Source organism: Stegodyphus dumicola, chromosome 4, assembly GCF_044657685.1.
Source record: "Stegodyphus dumicola isolate Sdum_Otavi_A_Nest chromosome 4, ASM4465768v1".
Lineage (NCBI taxonomy): Eukaryota > Metazoa > Arthropoda > Arachnida > Araneae > Eresidae > Stegodyphus > Stegodyphus dumicola.
Genome location: NC_140771.1, coordinates 86004796 through 86017744, shown reverse-complemented (window position 1 = coordinate 86017744; position 12949 = coordinate 86004796). Strand labels below are relative to the sequence as shown.

The 12949-nt window shown below is 29.3% G+C and overlaps 1 protein-coding gene across 2 annotated transcripts in view; it reads right to left on the bottom strand.

The window, feature by feature from the left end:
* Positions 1-1232: 1232 nt before the first annotated feature.
* The window catches only part of LOC118190065 (ribosomal protein S6 kinase alpha-5-like), a 480169-nt gene continuing 468452 nt past the window's right edge, over positions 1233-12949 (bottom strand). For both annotated transcript variants that reach the window (XM_085815143.1, XM_085815144.1), the window contains exon 15: positions 1233-9604. In XM_085815143.1, the coding sequence (XP_085671269.1) occupies positions 8768-9604 (837 nt within the window). In that variant the 3' untranslated portion in view covers positions 1233-8767. The remainder of the gene's footprint in view (positions 9605-12949) is intronic.

Below are 12949 nucleotides of genomic sequence, written 5' to 3'. Positions count from 1 at the left end.
CTATGCCGTGTAAGCCGTTCCTATCTGAGTAAAATGCATTATCCCACGCAGAGGAACTGTAGTGCTACAGAGTGAGAAACATTCGCAGTTCTGCTAGCAGTACAAAACTTCCCAGTTTACTTTGAAAGTCGCCGATTACAGTTTATTCAGATCATGCGGCAGTCGGAAGTTTATATTCAGGAAAGAATTTGTCACAAAGATTGATTCGATGGGCTCTTAAACTTCCAAGAGTTTAACTTATTATCAAACAACACTCCAGGGAAGGAAAATACGGTGGTTGATGCGCTTTAAAGAATAAAGTTGGATGACAAAGGAAACACGGTAAAGGGCGCTATGCTGGCGGCTTAAATACTTGACTTGCACCGGACAATTATACAAGAATTGAAAAGACAATTATACAAGAATTGATCCCGAGTTTTAAAATATTTATTTTTACATAAAGGATCCAGATTATTCTGAATACCTGGATATTACGGCAATTCGAAACAGAGCCGAGAAGTACGAACTCATTGATAAACTGTTATTTTATTTAAAGACTACAAATCAAAATTTTGAACTTAGACCGATTATTCCAGGGACTTTAAATATTTTAAATAAGCTAAGAAAAACAGTACAACGAGTTCGAGATGCGCTGTTTTTTCCGCAGTTACGAAAGCTCGTAAAGGCGTATATCAGGTCGTGCCATATTTGTCACTTAAAAAACGAAGTTAATTATAGCCCGGCCGGGAACTTAAAAATTATAAAAGAAACATTCCCAAGCGAAATGGCTTTATAGACTTAATGGACCCATATCCCTGCACCGCAAGTCAATAAAAATAGATATGTACCTATTATCGCAAACCATTTCTCTAAATGGATGAATACGCGTAATGTGACATCACTAAGACCCACTTTCGCAATTTTGTCTACGACGCATATTTTGAGCTTCTTACCAAGGGTTCTTAAAAATATTCTTAGGAAACGGCATGTTAATAATATTATTATATACTGTATTGGTTGAATTTTTGAGTTGAAAATTACTTCCTTCCTATGTATACAGGTTGGTGGGAGATAAAAATATCTCAAATCACTTAATAAAGTTTGAAACATAGTGACAGTGAAGGTATTTAATGCTATATAAAAGCTCATAAAACATTCCTTGTTAAACAGATATTTTGTGTGTTAAATATTACTTAATATGTAATAACATATATTAAATAGAAAATATTGTGAAATTTGCATAAAAATAAACATTTTAACAAAATCATAAAGATTTATTTTTTTAAACTTCTCCAATCAAATAGTTTATTCACAATCAACAGCAGTATCATAAATTCTTTCATAACAAGAAGGCAAGTGAGCACACGGCACCACACTTAAAAATATGACTAACAAAATTAAATTAGTTTAATCAATGCATGAAATGTTTTACATTATTGCCTGAATATATACATGCACATATAGTATAGATATATATATATTCAATTATAGAAAATTCATATTTTTCATTTCTTGGAATGATTTATAAATATATATTATATTTATATATTATATATATTATGCTACATGACTTCAAAATATATTAAATACCATACAGAATACACACACAAATACATCTAACTTCTTTTTCTGTACAAGATACTTTTCTTTACATTAAACACACTGATGCAGTTATGCAATATTAACAATAAAAACATGTAGTTTCCAAATTATTGCATTCTGTCGATTAGCCATAATAAATAACTTAAAACTGGAATGAACACAACCTATTCGAGAAATATACATTTGGTTTGAAAAAGGGAAAAATGAAGAAAGTGCTGAAACTCCTCTTCGAAGACAGTGCACCAAATTTAAATACAGAACTCCACATAATCTACTAAACAGAAAACAAATATTTGAAATATTACAACAATACAAATTAAAATGCCTTTTCATTAGTTTGAAGGTTTAAATGAATTTGAAGACAGTAAGTAGGTATGTTTTCCCATATAAGATAAAATGTAAAATATAATTAAATACTTCACTTGTGCCTATAAATTTCCTTGAAAGACACACAAGCAAGTATTTTCTCAAACATGTTTTCAAAATGTCAAAATAGTCCGAAAGATTAATTTTGTAACATTAAACTTTTTTAAAAGAACAGTAACATTTTAAATTATCTTAATTAAAATATCAAATATATCACATATTTAAAATTATCTTTTAAAATGTTTTATCAGACTCACTTCTCTGAGTTGTATAACTAATCATTAAGTCTGGATTTACTGCACATTTATTATTTCTGTTTTGCAGAATATTTTGCACCTCTAATCACCTCTCTCAATGTGATTGTTTTAAAAATGAACAGTAATGCAAAATATGATACAAAACAATGTAATCTGACATTAAGTAAGTCAAGCACTTCATGCAGGTATGACAATTACCAACACTCAGTGATTAATAGATAAATTTATCAATATTTAACACATTTAGATTTGAAAGCAACTGCAGCTTATATTTTGAGTACTTTTAAAAGTAGTGAAATTTATTATTTGGAAGACTTATTTGTCACATACATTCTCTAAATATAATTAAAGAAGTCATCACCCAATTCTATACAAGGAAATTTTATTTAAAATGTAAAGGAAAGCAGAACAACTTACTTACAATTAACATATTTGTTCTATTTGCAAAAAGTCAAGTAGTTGAAAAATTGATAAAGAAAAGATTAAAAAGTATTTAAATTTACACAATAGGCATTTCAAAAATGCTCACAATTAATTGTCCTTATAATGTTCCATTTTACTGGGAATGATAGAATACTTTAAAATGCATACAAGGATGAGAATTGTGACACTTAAATATCTCATATTGCACTGATTAGTAATAAAGCATTTCATAATGACTTTAGCAGAACATAACTGCATTGAAATGGAATCTCAAGTTATTTAATAGAATAAACATTTTTAAATCTATACACTGGCACCACACTCTATATCACAATCGATTCAAGATCACCATTTTTTGAATGACTTTACTATTTATGTCAACAATACTCAGAACGACGACTAGATGCCAAATTTATCATTTTCATAACTGTTTCTAATAATTTTACTTCAAGAAATAACTGATAAATTTTTCTTCTACTTTTGAAATTATTTTCAAAAATAGAATTTTAAAATATGCAGTGAAAGAAATACTGCAAAACATTGCTCCTTTTTTCCTTATAAAGAATAAAGAAACTAATGTATAATGCATTTTCCTATTAACAGAACCATATCAGAATCTAGCAATGACTAAAAACTTTCTCATATCTTTAGACTAATTTTTAAAACGAAACTCTTAATTTAACATACATTCACAAATGCTTAATTTTTTTTACTCAAACAGTAGCAAATGACTATTTACATCTTAACGTATAAAACACATGGAATCAAGATTTTTTAATTCTTATATTAAGCAATTCTGAAAATATACACTGTAGCAACTATATTACATTCAAGCTGCATTTAATTATATATTTGTATCATAACATACTCAAAAATATCTCAGATGAAATTGCATAGGAGTAGGATAAATATGCTTTTTTTATTGCATTAATAAATAATGGAAACATTACATTTTTTTAATACTAGAAGATTGAATTAACATTAAATATCACCAATATATTTCAATCTTACGGCCATCAACTATAAACTGCACATTCCAGCAACAATACACATTTTAAAGATTCTTTGCAACTCATAAAATGCAGTCTTTAATTTTCACACTTGCAGACAGTACTACAGGAACTGCAATATATTCTATAATACACTGTCAGTATTTCAGGTTCAATCATACATTAATAACTACAGATCAAACATACATAGGCACAATTAGTGCAATTATCAGATAAGCACTTGAACTCACCCAAGGAATTCTTATATATTTAATGCACTTTTTAATATTGGACCCACATATCTCAACTTGTTTAAAGATTGTTTAAAGATTCAAATAGATATTAAATACTGATAGAGTTTATATTTACCTAATTCTAAGCAAATGCTGGTTGATTAATGAAAAAGTATAAAATGTTTCAAGTCTTCCCCTATTCTTATGTACCAAAACTGATTTTTACAACTAGGGTGTTTGCTCAATATTAACTGTATGTCCGAAATTTACCAATATAAAACAACAATATACTATTTCAAAAAGTGAAAGTTAAATGTTGATGTAAGAAACATTTAAATTTATAAATTACTATAATGTAAGAACATACAAGTTTATAAATTATACTGTAAGAAACACTCAAATACAGTATAATCTCTGTTAACCTATCAGTTTAAAGAAATCACAGGAAAAATGCAGTAATATTACAAAAGGTAAAAATAATAATAATTATGGATTCTTTTATCAGTGATTAGTCATTTAGCCTTTTTCTCTGAAATAGGTCATTTAATGGCCTTGTTGATTATAAAAGATGTGGGTTACACAGATGTGTTAAATATGAAAGCAATATTAACAGTCTGATTCAACTGATGATGCATTTGAAAGTATGTTTCAAAGGATATGCAGGCATAGTTCAAGATGGAGGCTCTGAAATAAATATACTGAGGAAACAGCAAATCAATTTTTTTAGTTTTAGAAACAAAATCATTTATGCCATAGATCTGAGAATAATAAAAACTACAATTATGTTGAGAGTGATGACAAAATGATAATAAACAACACGAAAATTAAAAATGTTGAAACCTTAAGCAAAGTTTTTTAATTTGAAAAGGAATATCCTTATGTTTCATCTCTAGATCTTTTGTTGACAGAAATATGACACGATTGTGTAGTAGCTGACATAATTATAAGATTATCATAAAAAGGAATAGATCAATATTTTTAAAAAAAATTGTCGCATAAATATGCACATAAGAAATTTCACAAAATTTCCCAAGTTGTGCATACTTCAATGCAGTTTTCTTATTGCTTTTTGTGAATATTTCTGTCACAGATAAAATATTGTAAAGATTATCTATTTAACTAATAAATAAAGTAAATTTTATTTATATATTTTGCTAAAATGTTAGCTGCAGTATTTGAGCCTTCATTTTTTTTTTTTAATTTAAAAATTAGAGAAACCTTGTCAAAACTGGCACACTTTAAAATGCAATCTCTTTTAACCGAGTTTTCAATTTTTGAACTGGTTACAGTCCCACTTCAAAATTTTACTGTTTATATATAACAGAACTATATATATATATATAACTATTTATATAAATTACTTTTTACAGAGAAAATTCATTCACGCTTTGTTATAACACCTTAATTTTTTTACAGAATAAATACACTAATCTATAAAGATATTCTGTCAAATGAAAGCTTTAACATACTTGAAACTGCCTGCTAAATTTGGAAACTTTTTTAAATGTTTTACTTTCACAAAAAAAAAAAAAAAAAAAAAAAAAAAAAAGCAATTAAATATAATCTAGCATTTTGATCCTAACTTTACATCTTATTTAATAAATAAAGTAACATTCTTGTCGCTGCATAACTACCTGCACAGAAAAGCTCGACCTCAATGATCTGTTCCAAACTGTTACATAGTCCAAAAATAGTTTCTTAATTTTATCATTCTATCATGTTACACATTTTAAATTATTTAAAAGGAGGTCAAATATTTGCTTAGTTACTTAAGAAAAATCAATCAAGGATGTGTAATATAATGTACAAGAACCTAAAAACTAAATATTTGTTGAGCAAGAAATGTTCTCAGATCTTTCTTTTAGAGGCATGTAGTACCACCCACAAACTATAAGAACTATGCTCAGCTACACAATAAAAGTATACAGTCCAAATTCACCTTAAATGGTGCGAGATGTAAGGAAATGAATAACAGTACATTTGTATGACAACATCCATGCCCATTGATGTGCAACAGTAAGACAGTTTCTTGCTGGAAATGATACAGTCCACTTATTTCCCTGTCACTTTTACTCCTTTTCATTAATGTTCAATACAAGTATACATTCCACTTATCACACACTTATTCCCCTGTCACTTTTATTTCTTTTCATTAATAAAACAAACTTTGCAGGGATGTAGATTTACAATAATACAAGATTCTCCCAAAAATTGAACTTTTAATTTTCCTCCTCTGTCTTTCCTTATCAAACAAAACAACATTCTTACCAAGTATAATGAACTAGCTAACAAATTAAGCATGAATACTGAGAAAGGAATGAAAGAAACAAGTAGTGGAAAAAATGGATTTAAACCATTCGAAAAAAAAATACGTATGGTTTTAAAAAAATATTAAATTCTGGAAAGTAAAAAAGAAAGCTGTAATAATAGTACAATAAATATTACTCCTATGTTTCAAAACTGATGGGCCAAGATTTATACTAAATAAAAAAAAAGTGTTTAACTAATGTAGTTACTTACATACTTATGAGTGCAATTACTTTAGAAATCATCAGATTTTCAGAATCTGCATATCTGCAGTTTTAACAAGCAACCTGAACATTTTCATGTACTTATAGAATTTGTATATAATGAAAGAAACTGCAGCAAACATTCAGTAGGTATACAATATTTGATGAAAAATCTTTAAAGGGAATCACTGCTCTAAATTCTTACTGTGACTGCCACAGAATTTCCAAAAATCTAAGTAAACAAAAACTCATTTGTAAGTAGGTTTATTTATGAATTTTTGAAATATATATATATATATATATATATATATATATATATATATTAAAATCATAAGACACCATTCTTTTCCTTCTGTTAAAAAAAAATTAAAACTGTCTTCCGGTGGTTGCACTAATATGCAAGTTTGGTTTTTTTTTTATACCGTAATGACATATTCTCATAATTTCTAAACTGTCTTATTATTTTTAGGGAAATTGTACTCCTAAGGAGAAGGGTGATAAGATAGCTACAGTTTTGAAAAGAACAACATGTAGCTCATTGACAAGTGGTAAGGGAGCTGTAGTTTAATAAAATTATTTCACAGATGAAATGATTAAAATACTTTTTTTCTTTACTTGCTCTCTCAGCATTTTTTTTTTTCAGTATTTTTCTCAAACAGCATTTTTTTTGGCAGGTTAAAAAATATGAACTTTAAAATATGAACTTTTTATTATTTGAGAGGATTGTTCTGCCCAACTTCCCCAATTTTTTTTTTGAGAAAGTTCCAGAACTTTCTCTGATTACGTTTTAAGTGAGCGTGACGATACATTAGACAAAAACAAAAAACAGCACTGAAGGATAATAGGTGGCTGCAAGAGATGACTCATGCCAATACATCCAGCCGTACAAATGCTAGTAAAACTGCACTGTCACACAAGGAGATTATTTCCAGGATGCACTTGCATAAGTATTTTAAATTATGTGCCAAGTCCTCATACTTTTGGATCTTACTACACACCCACACCATTAGAATTAGAATCGTTATGAAACTATCAGTGAGCTAACACAGTTATAAAAGCCTTAGCATATTAGTACAAATATTACAGTACTCAAATCCAGTGAAACTTCCCTAAGATGATCACTCATGAGCAACTGTCACACCAGAACATGACTGAGTTAATATTCAATACTATTATTATTTATGATCTCAGAAGTACTGCTACCCTTAGAAGTGGTCAACTCAGTAAGGCTTTACAGTCTACATATACTAAGTACATGAAATGCCAAATTATAGATTCTAAAAGAAATAATATTCACATTGAAAAATTCTTTCAATTATAAATCCTTTGATAAAACTTTTTGATATATTGGTTAGATTATAAAACTATAATATGTACAACTTGGAAATCGGAATTTTTGATAATAAAGAAAAAATACACAATATCAAACCTTTTGTAATTTAAATTATGGAATTTTACATTTTTTAACTGAATCTGAAATCAACTTTTAAATAAAATTTTAATGTATTAGAATATTAAATGCATGCTGTTTCAAAATTTGTGATATGTGTCAAAATGTTTAAATATTTAAACTAATCTTTCTCGCAACACACCCTACATCACAAGGTAACTTGTCATTCTTTAGACATATGAAATTTCTTTCAGCCAATAATTAGCCAGTGAAATCAACATGATTAGATATGTGATGCTCAAGCAACAGGACTATTTTAGCAACTGTCAAACTAATCTGAATTATAAGCAATAAATAGAATGCTTTTAATATAATAAATGTAAAAAATCCAATGAGGAAATACTCTGTTACTGAGTATTAAAATGGTTCATGATGCTTTAATCTTAAGTTTATACACATTTACATCATGCAGTATGCACCAATAGTTTGTGATTTAATTGCTAACGTACTTGTTCCTATATATTATGTGCAAAATATATTCTGAGGCACTTAATGAATGAAAAAACTTTTCTAAACTAGTCGAAAAATTTCATAATAGGCCCGTTTGAAAGACATGAGACATCAAGCAAGTACAATTGCATTTCAACTCGAGTGGACCCAATTATGCATATATGTACAATTTTTCTAGAAAACTAACTATATTCTGAAGAAAATAAAAATATTCAATATGAAATCAAGAGAAAATTTTCTGTTATTTAAAGTATTTTTGTCAAGTAACTTTCAATTATTTAAATTTGAGGACAATTCTATTTATACATTTCATAAAAATAAATTACTTAAATTACTCTCATGGCAATTACATTTCATAAACTTATTCAATAATTTACAAGTATTGAGATACTAATAAATTAATGATATAGTGATTTTTAATTCCAGAAAGAAATTAAACAAGCTCTCATTTGTTAAACACATGAAAAGGCAATTTTTCAGTTTTTTATTTTACTCGAAGCAGAACCCGTCAACAGGTTGATATTACTTTAGCTTTCTTAATTCTTCTAGTGTTTTGTCTAGTAGCAGGAATTTCAGCGATGAAAACACAATCTTCGTCACTTTGAGAACTAACAACAGGAGCAGGTTCCTGCTTCCGCTTGCAGGAACGAGTTGTCGGCCTGTGTTGAACGTGTGCATTTCCCTTCGAACACTTCTCAAGTTGGTCACTGGCTGACCATGTCACAGTTCCATGAAGTAATCTAGTCTTAGAAATGTCAGGTAATGTAGACAAATAGTCAGCAACTCTTTCTTCGGAGTAATCAAACACGGAATGTTTGTCTTTTGTTATTTTGTGATTCCCATCTTTCTCAGAAGATGAAAAACATGAATATGAAGTTCTACTTGATGAAATATCACTACTAAGAGAAGAGCTGCTGCCCACATCTGTTGAACTTTTCTTTTGTTTACGACGTTGTGCAAGAGGAGCGGCAGAAACATCTTGCAAGCGAAAACCATCTCGTGTTGCTTTATGAAAGGCATCCATGGTAGCATTAAGGACAGTTTCTGCTACTCTGGGAGAAGTTAAGGAACTCAAAACATCAGGCGTCATAAGAGGAGTACTAGAATATGTTATAAGTTTAGGAGCCTGGACCCATGGATGTAGCCTCAGTTGTGGCATTGTAAGTCGCTGATGAGGATCAACTGTTAGAAGACCTTGAATAACCTCCTTTGCTTCCTGAGACACAACATCCCATTGAGGCCCAGTGAATGAAAACTCGCCCTCTCGAATACGTTGCATTATTGCAGCTGCACTAGCTTCCCTGCTGTAAGTTTGAAAAGGAGTTTTTCCAGACAACATGGTGTACTGAAAAGAAAAATTTATGAGAGTAATTTACAAATAAAGCAATACTACAAATTTAATACTGGCTAAATGCTAAGGAAATCTTTTAAACGGTACTGCTTCAACTTTTCTTAATAATTACAGGAGCCAGAGCATAAAAATATAAAATAAGAAGTCTCAAAGGTTTCAGACTTTAACGGTTATCCAAAAGGGCTCTTTTAAAGTATAATATGGCCTACCAGTAGAGATTATTAACAGAGATGGTCCAGAAAGAATAATGAAACATTTAGACTAACATGAGAACATTCTTTCATGTATTTGAAAAAATTATAAAAATTTTATATTCTATAAAAAAATATTTAACGATTTTAATTAGACATATCTTGAATTCAATGCATTTTTATTTCAATCAATGCAATTTAAAAGTCTAAGAACAATACTTTGAAAACTGCATCTATTTTTTTAAACAGCTTAGTTTGTTCATTAGTGGCATAAAGAATTAAATTAAAAAGATAAACATTTTGCTGAAAGGCAACAGCCTTGAATGAAAAGTAAAGCATTTACAATGGATTACGTACTATGATGAAGTGAATACATGCAAAATTGTTTTTCAGGACTAATAACCTTTTTGAGCAAATAAAAGCAATACATGCCCCACTTTCAAATTTTACATCTAGAAATTTAAAACTTAAGATTGAAAAAGCAATTTTTAATTATAAACATCTTTAGTTTTAACTATCAATATATAATTAGTGATGGCTGTTACATAATGTAAAATGAAAACATTTAAAAGTATCAAGAAATACATTCTGTACTGATAAAGAATACTTTGCACACAAAAGATAATTTCCTTATAAAAAAACATAAATCTTGTTTTGTATAAGGTATAATCTTGCAAATTTGGAAGATAAACACCTTACATTTTTCTGAATGGCAACAAACTCAAATGAAGGTAAAGCATTTACAGGGTACGACATTTAAAGTGAATCCACCCAAAATTCTGTTTCGAGACTAATAGCCTTTTGGGGCTAATAAAAGCAATAAATGACCCACTTTCAAAATTTTACATCTAGAAATTTATATATATATATATATATATATATAGTATCAAAAATTTTTATTTAAAAACAAAATAATAACAAGTTATTTCCATGCAATATGCTACAAAAAATTAATCAGTATAGATAAAAAGTGAGAAATTTAGAACCAATTTCAGAAAGACCCAAAAGAAGTGAAATTCAATACCAGTAAATTTCAAAATTTCCTATAAATATGTATAATAAACCAAAGTCAGAAGAATTTAAGAACTACAAATACCACAAAAATAAATACACAGGAAGAGAAATGCAATCACTTTCACTTCTTTTGGGTCTTTCTGGAACTGATTCAAAATTTCTTACTTTTTGTCTATAAACATCATTAAACTCCAAATCCAAATGTAGCAACCAGTATGCATTCATCTTTAAAGAGAACATATGGAAATGTGTAATGTCTATATTTACTTTACCGTTTTGAAAACAGTTGCATTTAAGAAATGGACTGGATGCAATGATTGAAGTGGTTGCATCTAAGATTTATTTGTAGAAGAAATGTTAGTTTTAATTATGGACATGGTAATTTTTCCGTGTGCAACAAATTTGGCATCCCTGTACCGAGAGTGTCACAGAATGACATCAAATTCAACTCTAGATTATTTTGATAATTTAAGAAAATAAGTGAAAAGTTTTTACGCTCAAGCATGGAGGATTTGGAGGTAACAAAACTAAAAACGAAAGCTGTTAGAAGAGCATTTATGAAAACAGCTAATAAGTTGCAAATGCTGATTTGATCAGATTTCCTGGACTTGGATGATTTAGAAATTTAGATTAAATTCCCAAAAATTATAAAACTTTATGAAATATGGATGACTCTTTTTCTAGAACTTCTACAGAAAAAAGTTTCTATTCAGGAAAAATAAAAAAGATAATTTAAGGCAGTTCAAAAATATTATGATGCATTACTTGGAAGTAAAAAGCCAACAAAAGGAGAAAAAAAAAAAAAAAAAGAAGAAGAAGAAGAAGAAGAAGAATATGTATTCACAGCCCTTCTATGGATGCAACAAATATCAGTACTTCATTGGTAACAGAAGTAAACACCATAAACAAACCGTAGACCGTAAAACAAACTCCCAGAAATCTAGCTGGTAAAACTTGATGGGGGACCCTTAAAACTGACTAATGTTTTGTGCGAGATTCAGTAAAATACATAAACATACATTGACAAGAGAGACAAGTTTCATTATCTGCTCCAATGAACAAAGCCTAAGACAGTACCAAAAGCAATATTTGAGTTTTCCTGCTATGGAGGAAGATTACAGAAAAGCTGTGGAATACTTCAAAGAAAAATTTTGGAAATTAAAATGTTTTAATTCAAGTTCATATCAGAGAACTATTAAAACGTATAATCAATGACAAACAGAAAACAGACTTATTAACTTTTTATGATAACCTGCAAACTCAACTATGCAATCGTAAGAAACTATAAAATTGTAAGAAAAATGCACAATTTACAACGCATAAGAATTAAAAAACTGAGCTCTCTCAATATGTATATGTATATATATATATATATATATATATATATATATATGTATATATACCCACTCTGTTACCTGGCTCATTTATATGAGGTGTGACACAAAAGAAATGAAACTAAGAGACTCAGGTAGCTTGAAGAAAGAGTGGAGTTGGCAACAACTGTTTTGGTGATGTCATCCCACACACCTCCTCTATAAATGCAGAAAGTTTCGACTTAACACATCACACCAGTTGGGAGTAAAGCGTCATTGAGTGAACATGTGCAACTGCTTTCTACAGGAAAAAATGTCTAATGTAAAAACCAAACAGCAAATCAACATCAAGTTTCTTGTGAAACTTAAGAATCAACCATGGAAACATTTCAAATGTTAACTGAGGCTTATGGAGATGAAACTTTGTCTCATTCACGTGTGTTTGAATGGCATAAGAGGTTTTCAGGAGGAAGGCACAAAGCATGCATGTCAAAATCAAAATTCAAGGCAACGTTGTCTTCTTCGACATTAATGGAATTTTGATGATTGAGTGAGTTCTCAGTGGTCAGACTGTTAATCAACACTACTACACTGAAGCAGTAAAAAGACTGAAAAAATTAGGAAAAAAAGGCCACAGTTGTGGAGTGATGGATGGCTGTTGCACCAGGACAATGCAACTGGTCACACAGCCCTATCTATCAAGCAGTTTCTGACCAGCAAAAACATTACTATGATGGGGCATCCTCCTTATTCAGCTCCACAAGACTTTTTTTTATTTCTTAAAACTAAATCTTGCTTACGGAGAGGCCATTTTATCTCTG